This window comes from Hirundo rustica, chromosome 1 (genome assembly GCF_015227805.2).
Source record: "Hirundo rustica isolate bHirRus1 chromosome 1, bHirRus1.pri.v3, whole genome shotgun sequence".
Lineage (NCBI taxonomy): Eukaryota > Metazoa > Chordata > Aves > Passeriformes > Hirundinidae > Hirundo > Hirundo rustica.
In genome coordinates this window covers 98,517,268-98,543,297 of record NC_053450.1, presented here as the reverse complement: position 1 = coordinate 98,543,297, position 26,030 = coordinate 98,517,268, and the positions used below count along the sequence as shown (strand labels likewise).

General features: G+C 41.8%; 1 protein-coding gene across 4 annotated transcripts in view; it reads right to left on the bottom strand.

Annotated features, from left to right (window-relative positions):
- TNS3 (tensin 3) overlaps window positions 1-26,030 on the bottom strand; it is a 238,915-nt gene that overhangs the window by 11,203 nt on the left and 201,682 nt on the right. For 2 of the 4 annotated variants that reach the window (XM_040081081.1, XM_040081257.1), the window contains 6 exons: window positions 14,915-15,086; window positions 11,749-12,386; window positions 11,024-11,110; window positions 6,190-6,318; window positions 3,823-3,936; window positions 383-460 (listed from right to left, as the gene is read on the bottom strand). In XM_040081081.1, coding sequence (XP_039937015.1) covers window positions 383-460; window positions 3,823-3,936; window positions 6,190-6,318; window positions 11,024-11,110; window positions 11,749-12,386; window positions 14,915-15,086 — 1,218 coding nt within the window. The remainder of the gene's footprint in view (window positions 1-382; window positions 461-3,822; window positions 3,937-6,189; window positions 6,319-11,023; window positions 11,111-11,748; window positions 12,387-14,914; window positions 15,087-26,030) is intronic. The other 2 variants (XM_040081145.2, XM_040081154.2) reach the window with 1 other exon arrangement.

Sequence of the window (26,030 nt, the reverse complement as noted above, 5' to 3'; positions counted from 1 at the left end):
TGCCAGTGTCGCACTCAGGACACCACCTACTCTTTACCTACTTGTCCTTTAGCTATTCACACCTGAATGAGTGGTTAAACCTAACCGTACACTTGGCATAATGTCATGTCTGAAAAGTATATTTGTCTTCCCACATCATAAATTACTATATGGATTTCCATGATGAATATATGTTTATGACTGGAATATCACAGTACCAGTACGCTGACAAACACACTTTGGGAAAAAAGTCATCACCAATACCGAAGACAACAACACAGCTTCCTCCTCAGTGCATTTTTGCTAAGATCTCAACTTGCGACATATTCACCTGCCTTCAGATACTGACACTTTGAAGCAAAACTTGGCTGGGAATATTTCTTCTGTACTTCAACAAGCATACCTCTGCCTGGGATGAGGAGCTTGCAGGGCAATGCCAGTGGTGTGATGGAGTGCTGATACACTAGAGCTGTCAAACTCCCTGTGGTCAGAAAAGCAATAAGACATGCACAGTTAACTTGGCAGACAACAAGAATGCATAAGTTATGTTTGCTCTCAGGTATGTTATAGACTAAGGGCCCCCTTTGCTTTCCCTTTAAAAATCTCTTGAGACCTAAGCCAAGATCTTCTTGAACTCACTAATCACAATCATATGTTCCCTTTCCCTCTTAAATACACTGTTTAGATCCTAACCTAAATGTCTGTGCTTCAAATGAAAAAAGCATAAAAATTACAAAATCAGTAACATACAGAAGTCAGTAAATTCTTTTCAACGCTCTTAAGTTCTCCTACATTAAATGTAGTAAATTCTCACAAAGGTGGTAAGAGCACAAGAGGTTGCTTGTGCTACATAATAAGGTAAAAAAAAAGCAACTTCTACCTCTTAGCCACCTAGTCTTCATCATCTAGTGTTCTGTCTACATGCACCTCTGTTTTGTACTTCTGAAAGTATAAAAGATAGTCCAGGTAAAACCTCCTCCATTCAATGCATCAGTGATGTACATAGCATTCTCTATTAAATGATTCTTCTTTTTTATTCAAAGTCACTCTTGCAATTTGGTCTTGGCTTAACTGAAATAATTAAACATTAGTTATCTTTGGTATTAGCATATGAGACTATAAGGAGTGAGAGGATGGCATAATAGTCATTAATCTGTTTGTACAAAAGCCATCCTTCAATACCATTTACTAACAAGCAGCAATCATTGTAACCATGTGTCAGAGAAAAATTCCAGTTGAACCAAAACAAACCTCATCTTTACAGTCCATCAAAAATTTATTTGAAAGAGAAAGATGACCCAATTCTACAAGGGTCTTACAGAAATGCAAAGACTGATCCTATTAGTCCTTCACTATCTTACCCATACATGTGTAGTAGGGCCTGTTCACCTACTTTGTGCAGCAGTTTTGAGACTTGGTTACAATGTGGGGTGTAACCAAGCTATGTATTCTACTCCCATCTACATAATTCCTGATAAAGTGATAACAGTGGATCATTTTCAACAGCTGCCCGGTGCTCACCCAACCCCCCACACTGCAGGCTGTGTGTTAGATAAGGGAAAAGAGGCAAACCCTGAAAAGCAATGTTTCCTGGTTTTCACAATGAACTCAGCCTGGTAACTACACCCATCCTGAGGGGGTTGTCTCTGCTCAGGGGCCACCATGGACTCAAGTATTACATCATTCCATTGTGAAACTCCCCACTCTGAGGGAAGTACCACCTGAACCTGACTGTGTATCATCTGAGGTTTTGGGGACTTGGGGCACCACCACCATTGCTTAACAGACCCAGAGGAGGACCAGACCTTTCACAGGACTACTGCTTTCAACAAGACTGCAATCATTACTTCAACAGGACTGCAATCACCATTTAATCAGACTGAGATGACCACCCTGACCAACATTGTTCAAGGTTGTACTCTGATTTTTTGAATTTAAGACCGTTTTTCTGTATCGCTACATTTACTCTAGTATTTTTTATTAAATTGTAACTCCAGCCTGCTCTCAAGGCATTTGTGTGGGGTTCGTCTCCCACTGTGGTTTATTTTCAAACCAGCACAGGCTGTACACATTGAAAGACTAGGAGATGTTCAAACTAAATTACTAGTAAGGCTACACAGGTGCCTAAACAGGTATTCAAGATTGAGGTAGGAATGGACTAAAATTTCTGATTTAAGATAAGTCTCATGCCAAATACTGATAAACTTCAATCCACCTTTATTTTAAATACGACTTTAATTTCACATCTGTTAATTTTATGGTAGATGACCCTTTCACAGGTGTATTTGATGTTTGTGACAAAGCCTGTAACAGGGGGTAGAAGGGCTGCAGGATGACCTCTGGGTATAGTTCAGGGGCTTTTCATGCCAAACACAGCCCATTCTAGCAGACCCACTGCAGGCCACCTATGGAAAAAAGGGTGAATGAGACACAGCAGAGGAAATACCAGGGACAGAGGAGGAGGAGAAGGAGATGCTCTGGGTATCCAAGTTGCCATCTCCCACTCTCTAGCCTCTGAAGGACTTCAAGTTGGAACAGATGGGACATTTTCTGTGGTTGACAGAGAGCACATGCTGAAACAGATTTTTTTTTCCCACAGGATGGCAGCCTACAGGGAAAGCTCACATCCCAGGAAGGAAAAACTGGGAGAAGGATCAAGCAGAGGAGCTGTTCTGTAACGACCATATCCCCTCACACCCACTGCAGTGGGCATGAGGAGTCTGGGAGGAAGCAGTGAAATTGAGCTTGGAATAGGATAAGGAAAATTGTTATTAAGTACTTGTCTTTGTTTCTCATGTTAAGGCAACCTCCCTGTCAGGAGCCAGTCTGGCAGTCACACCTGAGCTGGTACTCAAAGTCCCTTCACAGCTACACAGCCCATACTCAAAGTTAGATGTTTCCTCACAAGCTCAACACCAGGTTTCCTTTAGCAGAGTCTCAGACTTCCAGATCCTTAAAATAATTTAATTTGGTGCAACAACTTAATAACAAAATAACAGCTCAAACTGGGTGCCTCTGAGAAGAGATACCCTTACAGTCTAAGGGCAGGAAAGTCTGGGGGTTGGTGGCCGCTACACCTCTTGAGCATCTGGTCACCTGGCCACACAGGTTCCCAGGCCCTTTGTCGTGCAAAGGGTCAACAGGTCATGGCCTCTCGCCTGGGACACCCATAGATCAATCTGCAGTTTACACTTCTAGCTTGCAAATCCAGCTTCTTTCACTGAATGTCTGACTACCTGAATATTGATTTTAATTGGAAAAACATTAAAATAATTTTTCCCAAGTTGAGTTTCTTTTGCCCTGTAACTGGTTAGCATCTCCCTATTTTCATATCTGCCCATAAGCTTTCCTATTATATTTCCCCCTCCTACCCCAAATGAGTGGAAAGCAAATGAGTGAACAGCTAGGTAGGTCTCTGGCTGTTTGCCATTGCAGGTATTGTACTTCCATCATACTATGTTAAGTAGGCTGACATAGCATAATGTACTTTGTGAATATCTCACTCTGGTGTCATTTTTAGCCACCTGATATGCAGCATAAATGTAACACAGGACAAAAGGTCCTGAATCAATTAGGATGATAAGAGTGATTTAGCTCAGCTTTCTGCAGCAACATTGGAAGTGGCAGACAAGCTTAACTGTTTGAAGCTTGGTCATGTCCATCTGTGCTAGAGTGCCCTGCTTAAAGTAAATGCGTAAAAGGTTCCTGGAATCTTGGAATGGGTTCCTACAGAAGTCATCAGGACTCAAACAAAGTAGTCTCTCATTTGTATACCATCCAAGTCAGCATTGGCAAATGCCAACTGTCTCCATTTTCTCTGTCCCTGTGATGCACAGTACTTACCAAAATATGGCTCATTTGGGCATCCTTTCAAGCGTACCCCCTTCTGAGTACATTCAATCAGAAAATGCCTTACAAGTTCATCTGACAAATCTCCAACTGTGTTGAAAAAGAAAGCTCATAAAAGAAGCAATTAACAGACAAGTCTCACAAACTAGAGCTTTATGAAGCAGTTTTGACACGTTACCACTAAATGTTTTTTATACAAAATGCAGAGAATACAATTAGACCTACTCTGCAAGTTACAAGATTTACTTAAAAGGCCATTTTGCAAAAAAACAAGCAAACAGCTCACTTTAGACAGCCCGAGGAAATTATTTTATATTCTTAAGTGACTGAGATCCAAATATACACTGGTGTCCAAAAATGTCCAAGTATGGTCCCAGGTACACACAGGAATAGAAATTTGGAAAATGAATGGTTAGAAATTTTGATGCAATTGCCCATTAAAAGAATGTGTATCCAAACTGACAAGAAAGTAAAAGTATTAAAAAATATTCCAGTTTCCAGTGATATTTCTGTTCACAGAAGTTCTCCAGATTAAAGGAGTAGATTTAGCTACACAAAGGTAATGACAGCAATTCTCTCAGTGAATTTTTAAGTTTCTAAGTGTCTGCAGTTTTATGCTAAGTCTCTGCTCCTGAAAACAAACATTTACATGAAGCACTAAGGTTTCACTAGATTTTAAGACAGTTTTAATCTCAGGAATTTAAGACAAACCAAAATTGTAGAGTTGGATGAAAATAGGAGATTTAAAGTCCAAGGGACATGTAAAAATTCCCTCAAGATTTAACATTCTTTTAAACATATGCATATATATGCAGACATATAATTAAGACAACTTAAGTATTCCTTGAAAGATGGATTCACAGTATTTCATACCTGAATACAAAATGAATCCTTCTCCAAATAATTAAAAGGTTATTTCATACCAACAGGACAAAGCTATCAAACCATTCAAACCTTAACAAAAGAGCTACAAACACATGTGCTCCCTTGGATCTATCAGGAAACACTTCAAGGGTTGACTTTCAGGCCAATACAGATTAATGCATTAATATGGACAGCAGAAACTTCTACACAAGAAAATATTGCACTGATTGCTTTTTCAAACATAACACTGTTATGCCCTCATCAAATTAAAAATAAATGACTACAAGGTATGTGCAAAAGGGAAGCCTGGAACAAGAAACGCTACAGGAAACTGAACCAATCTGTGCCTTCTGGGATTAAACAGTGGAAACAAAAAAAAGCTAAGTATCATGAAGTGAGAAGTGGAAGAATGCAACAGTCTTACTACTGTTACCATAAACTATCTCTGAAAGGCTGGCAGAGTTTGAGCTTTCATGTCTTCCTGGACTTCACCAGTGATGATAAGAAAAGACTATTAAAAACACCTACCAGCCACTTTCAATTTGCCTCCTAGTTGTTGCTATCACCATCCCAGAACACCTACATTGAGTTCATTAAGTCATTGGAGCGGTTCTGCTGATGTTTATTGCCAACAAAAGTTGTCAAGTTGTTATTAAAAATTGTTTCAAGATACCAAATTAAAACATATTAAAAATATTTCTGTAATAGATGTGAACTGCTAGCCTTGCCCCAAAGTAAGCAAATCCAAACAGTCAAACAAAAAAACCAAACCAAAACAGCCAAAACCATACTTCCATAAAAACAGCAGTAAGAATAAATGCTTTCCTGTAATCTTAGTTGCTTACCTCACCAGGCATTATGTACTAATGAAACATAGTAAGCTTTGTAAACGGAAACCAGCAGCAACAAAAACCACTCCACTAACCTTGCAGTAGTACAAACGGAACCAAGAACACTAAAGATGTTGGCTGCTGAGTTTCCATATACCAGTTAATGATTTCTGCATGTTCTTCTCATTTTATGTTTCACAACCATCGGGCACAAGTTATATATGGAGGAACTGGAGCTGACAGAGTAGGTATATAAATCACCACTTCTTTTAAACAATTATCCTTAGGAATCTCTTCAGATTTATATCTGAAATAGAACTATCTCAAAACAAAACATTGGGGTCAAAAATATTCAGCGCTCCAGCCAATTGTAGCCTGTGAATGAAATGCAAACACAGACTTCTGATTGCTAGGAAAAACCAATTGCTGAGATGACACTGATTTTTTTATTAGGTTGATGAGGTACAACACGTGCACAGCCACAACACACAAGTCATGGTGAAACCATATAGTACAACAGAAATTGTATCCAATCTCATTTAACAACACATCAAATGTGTTACAATTGAAGTTGCACTTACCAGAAGAGGGAAAGATTCCAACGGATTATTACCCACTAATAAGGACTATCTACTATGTATAGCTTGTTTAATAACATAGAAAGTACCTTTTTTTAACTGTAGCACAGAAGGAGGTGGTGTGGCAACTTTCACTGCTAGCCCATAGGCTCCCTGGAAAGAATGACTGTCTCGAACAATGAAAGACCCAGGTTCCTTTTCTTTGAGAACAGCAATGGCTACAAGGGATTCCAACAAAGAGAGAGAGAAACAGTTCAAGAACAATGCACACACTCAAAAAGTACAGAAGTGCAAATGTATAACAAATAGGACACCAGAAGAAGTAATATCTTTTTCTCTATCTTCATTGCTGTAAAACAAAATAAAATCAAGCATATTTGGGGGACTTGAGAGGAAACACCTTGTCCAAATCTCACAGATATGTATTTTAAAAGAAGCCTGAAGTATAGAACCCTGATTTTTACTGATTTTTAAACTGACAAGAGTGTTCAGGTCCCACCAGAATTCCTACAACCAGTGCAAGAGCAAGTCTACTTCTGCTTAAAAGACTGCATAGCTCTCAGTAATTCCCATACTGACTAGATGGCACTGTTTTTCACTCTACAGGCAGAATAGATTTATTTTCATCCACCACCAACTTTTTGTCTCTACAAAGCCACCTTAATGCCTTACGAGTTTTAAAGCAAAGGAAGGTGTTTATTTTGCTCTTTGACTTTGAAATATTTTTATCTGTATTTTGGCATTTCTTCTGAAAGTGTAATATCAAGTCCTCTCCAAGAGGAAACACTTTCAGGGAAATTGCTGCTGCTTTGCACAAGTCAGTTGCAGACTACAAAATCTAGTGGCCCAAAATTTTAAACTTACTTTGAAAACAGACAAAAAGTTAATCTAATGATTGATCTGAATAAAATCTTTGTACTTTGCTTTCTTTCCTCCCCCATAAACTTTCTAGAAATACTGTTGTATACCAGTATACTTTGTTTCTAAAATTTCCAACTGTCAGCACACCTTCAGAGAAACCCTAGAAAAAGACCAGATTTGAAACTGGACTCCTTAACTGATTGTTCACACAGAACATGGATATTATGCATATGGAGCACAAAGGCATATTTTGCAAGGCCTAAGCGATGTTTACAAAACAAAGTTTCTTTTCATTATAAAAAGGGAAGTTAAATCAGGAAAATGCAGACGCAATTATCACTTCAGTCAAAACGAGTAAAGCAAACATATATGCATTCTATTCTTTTCATCTGTAAGATGGCAAAGGAAAGAACTTTTTTCACAACAATATGTTCTGTTCAGAGAGGATAAGGATGATCCCTGCAATCAAGCAGTACATACCACTTCTAAATACAACGGAATACAGTAATGATTTGTCACGGGAGCAGTCTATTAAACACAGGGAAAAAAGAACAAATGCTCCCCTCCTCCCCTCCTCAGCAACAGTACCTTAAAACACATTTTTAAAAAAGTTTTATTTCAAGGATGAAAAGAGGCATATTAAAAGGTTGGGAAGACTTTTGTTTCATTTGGTCAATCAGTTAGGTTTAAAATTGCATTATATCTACTTCCCTCTCTGGACACATATCACAGCAGGTATTTTTCTGCACATTTAAAGACTCAGTTCTCATTATGGGTGGTGTTCTAGGGTGACGTTATGGTGCTTGGATCCCCAGTCATCTGTTCTCTTTATGTTGGATATTATGTCCTGTACCTTTCAGACTGGTGCTGAGAGTGAAGTGGGGGAAAGAAGAAGCACGCAGTTTGGTTTGAGAAACTGCATTCACTCCTGCACATTCCACAATCCAGCTCCTGGACTGTGTTCGTCTGAAGCATGGACAGATAGCGGGACAGAGATTTTTTTTTGCTTTCAGTTAGTTTTAGCTATCTGAGGCAGAGAAGCTCCCTGGACTGTTTTTTTTTTCTTTTTTTTCTTGGGACTGTTTAAACTTGCTTTGGACTTAAAAACCCAGAAGAGCACTGGGAACTCACACCTGTGGCCCACCAGGGCCCATGATGGCATTTTCTAGTGCCAGAGGAACTGATAAGAGACTGAGCAAGTTGAGCTAACCCACAGCAAGGACTTTTTCTGAGTTTGCCATCTCTCTTCAGAGTGACGAAAGGTTTTATTGCTTCATATTATTCATTCTTTATGCTTGTGGGTACTTTGTTTGTTAAATAAATAGTTTTTCCTACTTTTCTCTGAGGAGATTTTCTCCTGGACTGGTTGGGGGAAGGGGCCATTCAGGTTTACTTCCCAGAGGGACCCTATTTGGAGGTTTCCTCCCAAATTTGCCCTAAACCAGGACAGGTGGTGAAGAGATAAGGCAAAGGGGAATGGAGTGAATGAATGTTCTGTTTTCTGTGATCTTTATTCCCCTGGCATCATATTTACCACTACACAAGAACATCCTCATCATCCGAGAACCAAATAACTAGACAGATAAAGCAATTCATCATTTGCCAGTAGCTGAACTTCACGCTATTTTGGTTTAGTATGAACATCCTTCTCAATGCATAACTAGTTAGTAATTTCTCCTTTTTGACAACCACATTTTAAAAAATCCCAGTTTAAAATCCTGCCTTACCTCATTAATCACAATTCACTATAGCTGATTATTACTGATAAATACAAGCACAATCAAACCAATTGCATTTGGAAAGCACTGTCAGAGACTGAAATGCTATCGTTTCATGGCTGAAACACTGTTGTAAAGGACTTTTGCCCATTATGGCAAAAGTGTGTAATGAAGCTGCACTGCCAAAGCCCACCCCACCCTGAATGGGCCACGTTACTGAAAACCTGAACTGTGAGTTAAGCTACCTAAGAGAACCTGAGATAAGATAGAAGTGACATGGTTTTTTAATCATCTCAGGTTTTCGAAGAAATGGATAAGGCTGGGGGAGAAGGATGCATTCATAGGAGGGCCAAGCTCAGCAGCTGTCCTGAAAATCATCCCTAGCTGGCTTTGGGGTGGAGGCCATAGCCCACAGGCTTATCTGCAGCCACATTTGCACAGACTCCTCCCCAACCAAGGTGGAAGGAGGAGAGTTTTCGGCGTATGACATGACCTCCAGTCAGAAGCAGTGAACATCCAGCCTACATTACACAAACTGGCTCAGCTGTAAAACCCCCCACCCTGGGAAAGTCATATCCACGGGACACTCATGTGATGGGCAGCTGAGGAAGTGTCATAATCCATCAAGGAGCCCCAAAGCACTCCCCAGACTTATTCCTGAGGCCTCACAGCACAGCACTACACATGATGCAAAGTGATGCAACCAATCCAGAGTCTTGGAAGAGACGGTATCAAACTTGTCTCCCTTCAGGGGAGGTACCTGGGCACTCCCACCTGGCCCAACTTGTATTCATCTTGGGACCCACAGAGGGGTGATATATTTCTACTTAATCTATTCCTGTCACTCTTCCTGTCCCCCCACAATCTCTCTCTCTCTCTTTCTTTCTTTTCTTTCTTTTCTTTCTTTCTTTCTTTCTTTCTTTCTTTCTTTCTTTCTTTCTTTCTTTCTTTCTTTCTTTCTTTCTTTCTTTCTTTCTTTCTTTCTTTCTTTCTTTCTTTCTTTCTTTCTTTCTCTCTCTCTCTCTCTCTCTCTCTGTCTCATTTACTGTTAAATAAAATATATCAAGTTTTTGGTATCAATATTTAACCTTGTTTGGTTTTAGTCTCATTTCACAGAATATTCAAACCTGAAGTTTCTATCTACCATCCACTGAGTGCTCACTTTGCTCCTCTATGATTACTGGATTATAATAAGCACCCATCATGCTTATATACATATTGTTGCAGGCACAGTGTGTAAGAATAATGGAAGAATGGCCTGGATTGCAATGGACCTTTAAGATCATCTACTTCCAATGCTCCTGCCATGAACAGAGACAACTTTCATTAGGCCAGAGCCACATCCAACCTGATCTTAAACATTTCCATGGATGGAGGGTATCCACAGCTGCTCTGGGCAGTCTGTTCCAGTGCCTCACTACCCTCACAGTAAAGAATTTTTTTCTAATATTAATTTAAAATTACTTTTAGTTTGAAACCATTTCACCTTGTCCTGTCACTACATGTTCTTCTAAAAAGTCCCTCTCCATCTTTCTTGAAGGCTCCCCTCGGGTACTGGAAGGTTGCAATTAGGTCATTCCAAAGCTTTCCCTTCTCCTGACTGAACAATCGCAATTCCCTCAGCCTCTCCTCATAGGAAAAGAGCTCCATCCCTCTAATCAACTTGGTGGCTCTCCTCTGTACTCATTCCAACAGGTCTGTCTATGCCTTTCCTGTATGCCAGATGCAGTACTCCAGGTGCTCACAGGTATTCATTTTCACATAGGGAATAAAAGCTCTCTTCAGTTCACTGAATAATACATCAACATATAAAAGTACTGTATCTGCATCATACATCATAAAGATGTTGTTCCATCGTAATGATCTTTAAGAAATAATGTTTGGACATTGGAATTCAAGCTACAAAACAACTGGTGGATGAGGATGTTTTGTGATGACCTAGCTAATGAATTATTCTGAGAGCAGGTCAGAACAGCACACATACTCAAAATGTTTCAGAGAGCAGACAGCCGTTTGGTATTGTTTCATGCATATTTGCCATTCAAAAATCTGAAGCTTCACAACAAAGAGCATTTGCAACACCTACCACAGGTAGATCTATATTACTTCATAGTTACTTCAGTTAGGCTAATAATTTGTCTGATTAACTTAATATTTTTCATGATTATTTGACTGCCCTCCACACTCAAAGTCAGCCTTTCAACAAAATAAACTAAGAGGGGTTGTCTGTGGCCCTTCTAGGTTTTATATTTCTTTTAGAAGTAAAGTATGAATCTAAAATTGAGACTTCACCAACTAGCTTTTCTATGAATGGATATGCCAGAATATGTATCAACTGATATACCTTGTTCTCTTGAAATATCTGGCTTATACCAGAACTTGGATGTGTCCTGAACAAATTTTACGGTCACATGTTTATCAGCTGTGTTTTCTGTGGAATAAAAGGGAAAAAAAGTCAAGAACATTTTAAGTACAAATGTGTTTTTACTTTTCTTTCCAACTTCTAATCACCATGATTACTCAAAAACCTCATCATTATGTCCTAATGATGTTTAGATAAACTGAGCTGGTTTAGAACCAGCAAATATATTAACATACACTAGGATTTTGAAAGCATGTTTGAAGTTTTGTTTTGCAAAATCCATAAAATATTAAAAACTTTTAGTTATAAAGCTGTATTAAATGCATACTTCTCAACAGGGCCCAATGAACATGTGTACATTTTTAACTTTTCTCTGCACAGCTGTAAAAGGTGCAGAGAGAAGCCAGTCCTTTAAAAGACATTGGACTGAACACTGGTCCATTGTAGTCTGACAGCTGAAAAGGTAGGCTGCTCAATGGCTGACTTCTAGGAAGCATAGGAAGAAATCTGAAGCCTTGTTTTCTGAATGATGCATGCAAAGCCAGTGAGCTGGCACCATTTACTGCAATAATTCAAGTCCTCTGTGCCATTTTCATTCCACTACTTTTTTTTTTTTTTCCCCTCTCCAATTTTAAAACCCCCAAAATTCTTTTTATAAGCTCATATAAAATCTAATGTATTTTGCTTTTCTCTGATACAGAACTTACCTGGCACTGGGGAAGGGCTTAACATTTTTGAGAAATCTGGGAGGACATTTGGGAAGGGAATGCTGATTGTGCTTCCACTGTGAGGGCTAGAGAAGCCACTTGAAGAAGGTGACACAGAGGCAAAGGAACGTTCTCCTTCAGAGGACCTCTTCTTCTCTGGAAGAGGAGGTTGAGCATGTAGGTTCCCTCCACGGTGATGCAGAACTGCACTGTTCTGGCTGTTGTGTCCAGAGGCCACTGTAAGAAAGTTTTGTGTCAAAAAGCCATTGTCATCAGCACTTGCCACTGACGAGGTTAGGGTTTTAGATGTGCTAGCACTGGCTACGCAAGTAGCTTGTGTCTCCTCTTGTGGGGAGCGACTGTCCCTGGTACCGCTATAACTCAGGTAGGCATGGGTTTTGCTGCTGTTAGCATGTTTTAGGTGTGGCTCTGCTGCTGAACTCTCCAGGTTGCTCAGAGTGACAACTTGCAGTCCTGGAGTTTGGAAATGAGACACGAGAGAGACATCCTGCACAGCACTTGCAAATTCAGAGGGCACAAGGTAACCTCCTGGCTGCATGGTGTTTCCCATTGAATACTGGGTTGACAGGGAAGCTTTAGAGCTGCTTTCAAGCCAAGGACATTCTGCTGCAGAAGAGCTTTGAAAAAACAAAAAACAAAAAAAAAAAAACAAAAAAAAAAAACAAAAAACAAAAAACAAAACAAACAAACAAACAAAAAAAAACACAAAAAAAAAAAAAACCCACAAAAAATTAATTTGAACACAAAAATAACAGCCAAATAATTCCCTTAAAATATTACCATATAACCTGTACTTCACTGATCATTGAAAGCAACTAAACATCGCACCCAGGACAAAAATCTCAGGGTGCTCTTTGAAAACATGCTGGACCAGCTAATGCAGTTGGATCAAGGGATTCCAGCCTTATCCTGACCAGTAACTTCTCCAGTCCAAGTCATTATGTTCTGCCTTATCTCACCCTCCACCTACCCACGCTGATGGGATAGTTTCTGAGTTTGCACTGTAAAGCAGTCTGTGAAATTAACGACAACTAAAAATATTTCTTCTCTCTGTTTGAGGGGGTTAGTTTTAATATGAATCAATTTAGTGAGGCTGTTGGCAGCATTGCTTCACATACAGTGGTCCTGATGAGCTAAAGTGCTACCTGAAAAATAGCAGTAGTAGGCAACAATTTCTTATGCCAAAGCTGCATAGAAGTAGAGGTTTATGGAAGAAACCTGACATGGCCATACCAGTTCTTACATGCAGAGTGTCTTATGCTCACTAGAGTAAAAATGAAAAGAGATGGCCTGAGGATGTAGTTACGCAACATCAAAAATAAATCAGTAATTATGACAATGGTAAGAACACAGTTCACAAGGAGTAACTTGCAGACCTGGTCTATTTTAATACAATTTATATTAAAAAAACAAAAAACCAAACCAAACCAAAACAAAAAAAACCAAAAAAACCAACAACAAAAAAAAACCAACAACAAGAAAACCAACAACAAAAAAAACCACGTATGGAGGTCCAGTGGTTAATTTATCTGACAATGGAAAATTTCTGATTTATAGAATTAAATACTTCAAGCGTAAACTTCTATTTTTCTACTGGGTAGCAATTCTACATGTTCAAGTAAAAAATAAAAAAAAGTCCTTCCAAACAAGAGCAACTAAACTTCTGATGAAATCATCTGATAAAAGTTTAAGTTGTCTCATTGCTTCTAAAAATGAAATGCCCTTAGGCTGTAGCTGGAAAATATTACTAATATTACCAAATCCAGAGAAAAAAATTCATTGGGAAATGAAAAGGCAAAAAGCTGACATAAAATATGTATCAAAAAAGAAAGGATTTTTACTCAAAAGGGAGCTGTGGAAATGAATGCTAGTAGATTTAAACAGCTCAAATTAGAAAGGCCATTAAAGAAATGGAAGGTAAGCAAATTGAAGACATCGCTGCAAGAAAAAACCTCTAGAGTGCCACCTATCTGCTAAGTGAAATATAAAAATTATAGAAAAAATATTTAGAAAGAAGGGAACAAAAATTTCTAGATAAAGTCTGAAGTAGGAATATAAACTTGATAATAACTGAATTGCCTAATAAGCTTTTAATACATATCCACTTCTAATTGTTACATTGCCTCCTCTGCAGCAAATACCAACATACTTTGTTCAATCTTACAGTTCACATTAGTAATCACAAAACCAAAACACTCTTTCACAGTCTCAGTACTGACTGAAAATGAAACCAATTGGATTGGAAGATAAATAAAAGATAAATAGATAATAACATACTTGAAGTACTCACTGACACTCTGACATTCCAACCAGAAGTATTTCCAAATACTTACTGTGAAAATGTAGCCAAATAGCCAAAAACAAGAATAGGATTGTTAGCCAGAAAGGAATGTTTTTGAAGAGTGATAGAGAAGGTAACATCTTCAGGCGTAATGTACCACCTTGTCTATTGAGTAAATATAGTGCACAGCTAATGCCTGATCATGCACTGTTATGATCTTCTGAACATTCTAAAAGTAACTAGGGATCCTTGTTTGTTTGTTGTTCCTTGCCATTTCTTCGCTTATGCTGTAAGCTCCTTTTGGACAAAGATTACTTTGTACATTTATATTATTCACACCATAGCCCTACCTGTTTACCACAATATAAGTATCAAATAATAAAATTTCTAAGCCTGCTGAGCAGTTGAAAGGGAATCAGCTACACACTTACCAAAGCAAATCTACTGGGATTTTGCAGACTGAAAACCTATGCCTGCAGTGAGAAGAGTGCTCCCCGTCTCTCATAGACAGCTTAATACAGTGTGAAATTTAATGACAGAGCTTTAAGTAAAACATCAGAGAAGCCAGTTAAGCACACAGAAATATATATATGAACTTGTGCTAGCACAAATAACATAACTGAGCTATAAAATTATATTTATTTTTGTCTTCCCACTTATCTTCAAAGCCGTCTGTGTCCCTGACATAAAAGTAACACCTGTGTATGTGCTAAAATCCAGCCAATGGACAACATCAACAATAAATGTCACAACCCACCTCAAAGTTCTTGGAAAATGGTCTGCAATGAAGATGCAAGCATAATGTCTTGGCTAGGAATTATCATTACAAGAACTAAACAATAATGTTGGAGAATCTTTTCCTACCTTTCTGACCCTGGAATAGGACTGCTACTTGCAACAGTACATGAAGATGCAAAGCAATGCTGAAAGGAGGGATCAGTCTGCATGTTGGCCCTCAGCAAAGAAGAGTTAGTGCCCACGGTGCTGTCAGACATCATCACAGAGAGGTTAATGGCTTCTGTGTAAATTTGAGATTCTGCAGCAAAGAAAAAAATGAAATGCAAATTTAAAAACTACATGCATTTTTACGAACCTTGTACTGAAAACAACTGTTCATAAAATAGTCTGGTTAATAAGATTATAATCTTAGTAAGATTATAAGGAAGAGGTTTTGTTTGTTTGAGCAATAGGTATTATTTCACAAAATTATATTGATTGCTGAAAACATCCAAGCAGGTCAAAGAGCAGAGGGAATAGAGATTACAGACTTGCTACACTCAAACGGTTTGATCAGTTCTCCAGAATACATTCTCTAGCTCTAAAGATGAGAATGGACCATTTGTTCCAAGATGTTTCTTATTTCAGTCCACGGTGTTCATCAGGTATGTCTAGTTAAGTGCACCATTTGCATTTAAAACACCAGTAGAAAACTGGGTGTCCTGGTCCCAGTCATGACAAAGTTAATTTTTGCAGTATGCAGTAGGGGGCATGGCCAGGACCCAGAGTTATTGTATACCACCTTATGTCATTGCTGGGGTGGGGGGAAGGGAGTCTCTTCCAGGGAGAAAGGGTCACTTCTGGCTGAGAAAGCACGGCAGAAGGAACAGTGAGGTGGTGGTGGCAGCAAGCTGGAGGGAGGGTCTCAGATGTGGCTCAGGTCAAGCTCTTCAGTGAGTATTTTTGCATGTGATTCTGTTGGGGGTTAGATTTATTTCTTTTTTGCTTATAGAATTTTTCCCATAAGTTGCTAGGAAGCTAACTACTGGGCACTTACAGGTACCTAAGCAGAACAAAGGGGCAAAGGAGAGGAGTTGAAGCACCTGGCTACACTTTTTTTTGTCTCTGGGAGTTTCTCTCAGAGGGGGGAGAGAATATGAGTTTTGGGGCAGGAAAAGGAAGGGGACGGAGGCAGCTACGCACTCTTGCCCTCAGCATCAGAGGATGGCCAGGCTGTTGCTTGCTGTGGGAGGAGTACACTGTCACACCAAGTCCGGTCCTGGGAAATCTACCATTATCTGCTCGTATGCCCAGGAATTCTGAACTCACCTCCTCCTGTTCTGCTGGACCGGCCCTGTCCCACTGCTTCTTCAGCATTGCTTTGAGGCTTTTTGCTACTCTCTTGCCCCACACTCCCCCTGCTCTGCTGGGACATCCCTGCCGCTGCAGCTACCACCAGCGGAGCTTCTGATATATCTCATCCACCAGCCTGGGATTTTCCACCATTCCAGCTTGGTGTTCTAGGAGTCCCACAAGGGAAGCAAGATCAGACTGCCCCAGGCTTTGTAAAACAAAGCCCCTTGAGGTTCCTGGTTGTGTTTATTATTAATGCTGTAGTTGTTGTTGTTTGTTTGCCTTGTTATACACACTAGTAAAGAACTGTTATTCCTATCCCCATACCTCTGCCTGAAAGTCCCTTTAATTTTCTAAATTATAATAATTTGGAGGGAGGGAATTTGAATTCTCCATTCCAAGGGAGGTCCTGCACCTCCCTAGCAGAAACCTGTCTTTCAAACCAAGACAGAATCACTCTCTCTTTTCTTAGTATTCTTGCTCTTACTGTTTCCTCATCTCATTGCTGTGTTCAGTAAATTGTTCTTATCTCAACCCACAATCTTCACTTTTTAATTCTGCCAGCCCATTTAACCCACTTGCTGAATGGGGCAGAGGACCTGGTGGATAAGGACACAGATGACACTAAGGTACTCACAATCTTCTTTATATCAGTCTTTATCAGTAAGACAGGCCTTTGGGAATCTCAAGCCCCTGAGACCACAGGAAAAATCTGGATCAAAATATACCATCAGTGGAGGAGAACTAAGCAAAGGAGATCTAAAACAAACTGGACATATTTAAGTCCATTGGGAACTGAGAGACTGAACACATAAGAGCTGAGCGAGCTGGTTGATACCCCGTAAAACACTTCTCAATAATCTTTAAAAGGTCTCAATAATCTTTAAAAGGTCTCAATGACTGGGAGAGATTCTTAAGAACAAGAAGGAAGCAAGTATCATTCATTCCTCCAAGAAAGGTATGAAGGATAATCCAGGGAATTGCAGGCTTGGTTAACCTAACCTCAGTTTCTGGAAAGGTGATGGAGCAACTAACCCTGGAAACCACTTCAAACACATGGCAGAAAAAGGATTGAGAGTTGTCAGCATGAATTTACAAAGGAGGAATCATGCATATCCACTGAGATAACTTTTTCCAGTAAACTGACTAGCTTTAGTGGCTAAGAGAAGAGCAGTGGATATTCTTTATCCTGACTTTAGTAAGGCTTTTATTGTGGTCTTCCATAATATCCTCATAAACACACTAACAAAACAAGGGTTAGATAAGTGGAAGTGAGATCTAATAAAAACTGGCTTAATATCTTTGCCCAGGGGCTTGTGATCAGCTGCAGCAAGTCCACTAGAAAGCAAGTCATAGCATTATACCACAGGGCTGTTGCTAGGATCAATAGTCTTTCAACATCCTTCATTAATAACATTGATAATGGGATAAAGTTTCATGAGCAAGTTTTGCAGACAACAGAAAACTGTGAGGAGTCATTGGCAAACCAGATGGTTGTGCTACCATTTAGAAGTGGGAGAAATGGAAGAAAAGGAATCTTAAGTTCAACAAGTGGAAATACAAACTCCTGCAACTGAGAAGGAACAATCTGTGGCACCAGCACAGGCTGACTGGCTGGAGACAGTTCTGTGGAGAAGGACTTGGTGGTTCTCATGGACAATGAGCTGACCCTGAGCCAGCAATACAACTCCATGATGGGCAACAGTATCCCAGCCTGCATCACAGAGTTGTGAGCAGGTCAAGGGGGGTGAACTTTCCTCTCTGCTTAGCATTAGAGGCCACATATGAAGCTGTGTACCTATTTATGGGCTCCTCAGTACAAGAGAGACAGGGATTTGTTTGAACAAGTCCAGCACAATGTCACACCATCACTGGGACTGAAGCATCTTTTATAGTAGCACAGACTGAGTCCCAGACAGGTGGGACTGTATGGCGTGGAGAAAAGAAAGCTCAGGGGTATATCATCACTGTGCATATAAACTTGATGGGAAGGCATGAAGATGTCTTCAGCTCACAGGATGAGAAAAAGACACAACTAGGGTAGAAGGGCAGTTTAACAGCACAGAGCAGCACATAGTTTACCTGTTGTGCTGCTTTTGGCCAGGCTAGAGTTAACTTTCTTCACAGAGGTTGGTATGCAGCTGTTTTGGATTTGTTTGGATAATTAACACAGTAATGATAATAGAGAAATATTTTTGTTATTGCTGAGCAGGGTTTACACAGAACCAAGGCCTTTTCTGCTTTTCATACAGCCACACTGGCAAGGCAGTTGGTGCCTAAGAAGTTAGGAGGAGACAGGTGACCACAACTGAGGGATATTCCAGCCCACATGACATCATGGTCAGTATACAAAGTGTGGGGGAGGAAGGGAAGGACATTTGGAGTGATGGTGTTTGTCTTCCTAAATGACCATTAGATGTGATGGACTCTGCTCTCCTAAGAATGGCTGAACATCTGGCTACCCATGGGAAGAAGTTCCTTGTTTTGTTTTGCTTTTGTACATACAGCTTTTGCTTTCCTTCTGTGCTGGCTTGAAGGCAAAACCAGCGAGAGACTCCAAGTCAAAAAAACAATTTAATAGGAGAGAAAGAAAAAAGGTAAAATAAAATAAAATAAAACAAAACACATGCAATAATACAAAAGATCACTGACAGACTCAGAATACAATCTGAACCCGTGGTGGTAGCAGTCCAGATGAAGTGGTCTTGTTGAAGCAGTGTTCCCACAGAAAGGTCTGGTAGCTCTTGTCCTCTGGGAATCCAGTGGGTAAGGCTAGCTGTGCTGTCCCAAATCCCAGATTATAGCCAGGTGGGAATGCTTGGCTCCTCCTCCTGGGCGGAGCATCTCACAATGGGCTGATCTAATTTTATCAGTCTTGCAGTGGGTCCTTGATTGCCCATTAAACAGAGATAGCCCCCGGAGGGAGTTACCTATGAGTCATTCATCAAGCCATTGATGGGCCATTAACAGAAGATAGTGTGGAGGGAGGGGGCAAGGGAAACACTGCCCAACCTACTTTCAACAGCTCATGTAGATGGTGATAGAATACATACTTTAGGCATATCTTACTTTGAAACCTAGGACATAATCCACCCCTTACTCTATGACCATCTACATCATACCCAAATTAATACATCCTTACAGCTAGATAGATAAATATACACATGCTCATACATACACATATACAGAATGAAACCTTACACCCAGTTCTCACCTAAAATTACATCTCCCTGAGGTACACAACAGGCTTCCCCATCTTTCTGCATTACCAGCCAAGTGGAACCAGGTCCTTGAGCAGAAACAATCCCATGGATGGGTCTGCCTTTGCCTGAGGTGGGATTAATCCAAACAGTCTTTCCTAAAATGCCTTTCATGTGTACCACAGGGACTTTATCTCCATCCACTGTGTGCAAGGGTTCAGACTGGGCAGGACCAACTCGATTGATTGACCCTCGAGTGTTGACCATCCAGGTGGCCTTTGCTAAGTTCACTTCCCAATTTTTCAAAGTCCCCCCACCAAGCACCTTCAGGGAAGTCTTAAGTAACCCACTGCACCATTCAACTTTCCCGGCAGCTAGTGCATGATAAGGGACGTGATATATCCATTCAATGCCATGTTCTCTAGCCCAGGTGTTTATAAGGCCATTCTTGAAATGGGTCCCATTGTCTGACTTGATTCTCTCAGGGGTGCCATGTCTACACAGGACCTGCTTTTCAAGGCCTAAGATAGTATTCCAGGCAGTAGCATGAGGCACAGGGTAGGTCTCCAACCATCCTGTGGTGGCTTCCACCATAATCAGCACATAGCGCTTCCCTTGGCGGGTTGGGGAAGGGTGATCGAGTCAATCTGCCAGGCTTCCCCATACCTGTACTTCAACCATCGTCCACGATACCACAGAGGCTTTACCCGCTTGGCCTGTTTGATTGTAGCACAGGTCTCACAGTTGTGAATGACCTATGAGATGTTGTCCATAGTAAGGTCCACCCCTCGGTCACGGGCCCATTGGTATGTTGCATCTCTCTCCTGAATAGCAGAGGCATCATGGGCCCAACGGGCTAGGAATACTTCTCCCTTGTGCTACCAGTCTAGATCCATCTGTGATACTTTCACTTTGGCAGCTTTGTCCACCTGCTTGTTGTTGTGATGCTCTTCATTAGCCCGTCTCCTGGACACATGTGCGTCCACATGTCGAACCTTCACGGTCAGCTTCTCTAGTCGGGCGGTGATGTCCTGCCAAATCTCAGCAGCCCAGATGGGTTTCCCTCTGCACTTCCGGTTGGCCTTTTTCCAGTGATTCAGCCACCCCCAGAGAGCATTAGCTACCATCCACGAGTCGGTGTAGAGATAGAGTCTTGGCCACTTACCTCGTTCGGCAATATCCAAATCCAGCTGGATGGCTTTAAGTTCTGCAACCTGACTTGATCCACCTTGTCCCTCGGTAGCTTGTGCAACTTGTCTTGTGTGGCTACATACTGCAGCTTTCCATTTCCGGTTAGCGCCTACAATTCGGTAGGAACCGTCAGTGAAGAGGGCATATTGTCTTTCAGTCTCCAGTAGCTCGTTATAAGGTGGGGCTTCCTTGGCACATATCACTTGTTCCTCTTCTTCTTCTTCAGATAATCCAAAAGTCTCACCTTCAGGCCAGTTAGTTATAATTTCCAGAATCCCAGGGCGATTCGGGTTTCCAATACGGGCGTGCTGTGTGATGAGGGCAATCCATTTGCTCCACGTGGTGTCAGTGGCGTGATGCATGGAAAGCACCTTTCCCTTGAACATCCACCCCAGCACTGGTAGTTGAGGTGCCAAAAGCAGCTGTGTTTCAAGTGCCAATTACTTCCGAGGCGGCTTGAACTCCTTCATAGGCGGCTAAGATTTCCTTCTCTGTGGGAGTGTAGTTGGCTTCGGATCCACTGTAGCTTCGGCTCCAGAATCCCAGTGGTCGGCCCCAAGTCTCCCCAGGTACCTTCTGCCACTGACTCCAGGACGAACCGTTGTTCCCGGCTGCAGAGTAGAGCACATTCTTTACCTCTGGTCTCGTCCTGCCTGGGCCAAGGGCTACCACATGAGCAATCTCCTGCTTGATCTGGGCAAAGGCTTGTTGCTGTTCAGGGCCCCAGTGGAAATCATTCTTCTTGCAGGGGACCAGGTAGAGAGGGCTCACAATCTGGCTGTACTCAGGAATGTGTGTTCTCCAAAAGCCTACGTCACCTAGGAAAGCTTGTGTCTCCTTCTTGTTGGTAGGTGGAGACATTGCGGTAATCTTGTTGATTACTTCTGTGGGGATCTGGTGACATCCATCTTGCCACTTGACTCCCAGAAACTGGATTTCTTGAGCTGGTCCCTTAGCCTTACTTTGCTTAATGGCAAAACCAGCTTTCAGCAGAATCTGGATGATCTTCTTTCCCTTCTCGAAGACTTCCCCTGCTGTATTCCCCCATACAATGATGTCATCAGTGTACTGTAGATGTTCAGGAGCCTCACCCTTTTCCAGTGCAGTCTGGATCAGTCCATGGCAGATGGTGGGGCTCTGTTTCCACCCCTGGGGCAGTCGGTTCCAGGTGTACTGTACGCCCTTCCAGGTGAAGGCAAACTGAGGCCTACACTCTGCTGCCAAAGAAATGGAGAAGAAGGCATTGGCAATATCAATGGTCACATACCACTTTGCTGCCTTGGACTCCAGCTCGTACTGAAGCTCCAACATGTCTGGCACAGCAGCGCTTAGGGGTGGGGTGACTTCATTCAGAGCACAGTAATCCACTGTCAGTCTCCATTCTCCACTGGATTTATGCACTGGCCATATAGGGCTGTTGAAAGGTGAGTGAGCCTTGCAGACCACCCCTTGGCTCTCCAGTTTACAAATCATCTCATGGACAGGAATCACGGTCTTTGTCTGTGCAGTATTGCCGACAGTGTACTGTTGCTGTGGCAATTGGTACCTGTTGTTCTTCAGCTCTCAGTAGTCCCACGGCAGAGGGATCGTCTGAGAGACCAGGCAAGGTATACAGTTGTCTGATGTCTTCCGTCTCTACAGCAGCTATCCCAAAAGCCCAACGATATCTTTTTGGGTCTTTGAAATATCCATTTCTGAGCTAGTCTATGCCGAGGATGCATGGGGCCTCTGGGCCAGTCACGATACGATGTTTTTCCACCCATTCCTGGTTAAACTCACTTCGGCCTCCAATACAGTCAGCTGCTGGGACCCTCCTGTCACCCCAAAAATAGAAATGGATTCCTTTCCTACATACCTCAATGGCATCAGGGTACATTGGGCACCAGTGTCAACCAAAGCCGTATAGTTTTGTGGGTCAGATGTGCCAGGCCACCAGATCCACACAGTCCAATAGATCCGATTGTCCCTTTCCTCTACCTGGCTAGAGGCATGGCCCCCCTATTCCTGCTCATGGTACATGTTGCTCTCTTCCTGTAAATATGTTACTGAGGTCCCTTCAAGAGGATTAGTCGTGTCATCATTCCTATACCATCTGGAGTTCTGTGCCTGAGAGACTGGAGCAGCATTGACTCTAGATGAGCTTCTTGTGGTAGGTATCACTCTCTTCAGTTCATGTACCCGGGATGCTAGGGAGGAGGTGGGTTTTCCATCCTACTTCCTCATGTCATCTCCATGCTCCCAAAGAAAAGACCAGAGGTTACCCCGTGGAGTGTATCCTCTCTCCCTGGCTGGTGGATGCCTGCTCCTAATGGCAGAGACTCTTGTTGGTTCTGGCAAGATGTGGTAAATTTCTTCCTTAAGTTCCTTTTTCAGTTTCTAATGGCCCTCTTCAATCAAACTCCGGACTTGCTCAGCCAGCCTTGTTTTCACGGATGAGACATGGGTACGAAATGGGGCAGTGACAGTGTCCTTGTAAATTCTTAGTTTATTGACCAAGACGCCCACCTTGTCCTCGCCTTCCCTCCATTGCAGCATTGCCAGGTAATGGGAGTATTATCTCTGGTCCAAGCCATGCAAATCTCAACCACATCTGCAATGTGCACTGGATGTCATCTGGGCTTTTGGGAAATCTCTCCTCTTCTGAGAATATGATCTCCAGCACAGCCAGTTCTCTCAGGCATCGGATACCTTGTTCCATTGTGCTCCATTTTCCTTGGTGCACCTGGAGGTCTTCTTTACAAAAGTATCTGTGCCTCACACTTGTTAGCAGTCATCTCCAGAGGCTGAGAGTTTGTTGGGTTCTCCCGACCCCCTGGGCAATGACCACATTCCTGGACAGTGATCCCAGTTGCCTGGCCTCACTTCCATCCAGAATGGTGTCATTGGCTGCAGCGTCCCGGATGCAGAGCAGCCAGGTCAGGATGGACTCGTTTGTCTGGCGGGTGAATTCCCTCCACAGGTCATGCAGTTCACCCAGCGATAGAGAGCGCGTGATGATCTCTGGCTCTGTCTCTTCTGCTGGGTGCAAAGGTCCTGCCACATCCTCATCAGTCACTATGCGGACTGATTTGCTCTGTGATTTCTTCTGAACAGGGGCAACTGCTACTGGTTTAGGTTGTTCTGTTTCAGTGATGGTTTGTGTGGAGATGCTGACAGCACTTTGGTTTCTTTCCCCTCTGTGACAGCTTGTGTAGACACTGACACTGTTGCTTTGGTTTTGGTTCCTTTCTCCTCTGTGACAGTCTGAGTAAATGCGGATACTGTTGCTTTTTTTTTGGTTCCTTTCTCCTCTGTGACAGACTCCGTAGATGCGGTTCCTGTCTCCTCTGTGACAGTTTGTGTAGACATGGATGTCATTGTTTTGCATTTCTTTTTCCCTCTTCCTCAAGGAGACGCTGCACCACCCCATGTAGTGTTTGATTTCTAAGCATGGTGCAGGTCGTGCAGAGAAGACAAAGCAGAACTAACAATAATATTATGCTGTCCTTGGCACCTAGAGAGAACTCAATGCTTTCGAAAACTGCTGTGCCAGGCCTAAAAGACTGCAAAAAAGTCATTCTTTACCCCTCCCCACAGGAGCTGGGTGTGATTGTTGAGAGCCCAGATGTAGCATTCTGGACCAGGACAAGCAAACAAAATAGAGTACATATTCCGAATTATGCTCATTGCCTCAGTCGTTATCATACAATAAACGTAATAGACCAATAAAGCAATTTTGGTACCATACCCTGGTCTACACATGAGCATTAAGACCAGCAGATACTGCCCCATGTGCGGGAAAATGTAGAGAGCTCGGTATAAGATATATGAAAGCATGTTGAGCATCATAGCGGACAGCTGTTTTTTTCCTCACTACAAAATTGTAATTTGGACTTTTCTCAGTACCTCCTGCCCCATGTTGGGCACCAAAATATATGTGCTGGCTTGAAAGCAAAACCAGCGAGAGACTCCAAGTCAGAAAAAACAATTTAATAGGAGGGAAAGAAAAAAGGTAAAATAAAATAAAACACATGCAATACTACAAAACATCACTGACAGAGTCAGAATACAATCTGAAACCATGGTGGTAGCAGTCCAGATGAAGTGGTCTTGTTGAAGCAGTGTTCCCACAGAAAGGTCTGGTAGCTCTTGTCCTCTGGGAATCCAGTGGGTAAGGCTAGCTGTGCTGTCCCAAATCCCAGATTATATCTAGATGGGAATGCTTGGCTCCTCCTCCTGGGCGAAGCATCTTACAATGGGCTGATCTCATTTTATCAGTCTTGCAATGGGTCCTTGATTGCCCATTAAACAGAGATAGCCCCCAGAGGGAGTTATCTATGACTCATGGAGCTGGGCATTGATGGGCCATTAATAGAAGATAGTGTGGAGGGAGGGGGCAAGGGAAACACTGCCCAACCTAGTTTCAACAGCTCATATAGATGGTGATAGAATACATACTTTGGGCATATCTTACATTGTAACCTAGGACACCTCCTTAAACTGACTTAATCTCAACCCATGAGTATTCTATCTTTTACCCTTCCAATTCTCTCCCCAATGCTAGGTGTTGGAGAGTGAGTGAGCAACTGCATTGGGCTTGGCTGCTGGCTGGGCTTTAACCATGACACTTATGGAGCTACAGTTTTAAGGTGTGACTTCGTCCACACCACACAGACAAAGAAGCAAAACAACTGTAACCTTTAGTTTCTAATAGTGTGCAAACAGCACCAGAGTAACTGGTTTCTAAACTGACTAAAATATGAAGTAGGTTCAGCTTAATTATACTGGACATATAACTATATGATATAGTTAAACAGATGCATTTAGATGAGGAATAATGTGAATGTTATTGCTGCAGAGCTTTATACAGGAATAGTTTCACCTAGTTTTTTAGAGGTACACTTAAATAGCCAGTTGTCCTAGGTTACAATGTAAGATATGCCCAAAGCATGTATTCTGTCACCATCTACATGAGCTGTTGAAACTAGGTTGGGCAGTGTTTCCCTTGCCCCCTCCCTCCACACTATCTTCTGTTAATGGCCCATCAATGCCCAGCTCCATGAGTCATAGATAACTCCCTCTGGGGGCTATCTCTGTTTAATGGGCAATCAAGGACCTACTGCATGACTCATAGAATGATACCAGCCCATTGTGAGATACTCCGCCCAGGGGGAGGAGCCAAGCATTCCCACCTGGCTATAATCTGGGATTTGGGACGCAAAGCTAGTCTTACCCACTGGATTCCCAGAGGACAAGAGCTACCAGACCTTTCTATGGGATCACTCTTTCAACAAGACCACTTCATCTGGACTGCTACCACCACCACAGGGTAACAGGTTGTATTCTGACTCTGTCAGTGATGTTTTGTAGTATTGCATGTGTTTTATTTTATTTTACCTTTTCTTCCCTCCTATTAAATTGGTTTTTTTGACTTGGAGTCTCTTGCTGGTTTTGCTTTCAAGCCAGCACATATTTGCAGGGCCCAATGTGGGGCACGAGGTACTGAGAAAAATCATAATTATAATTTGTATTGAGGAAAA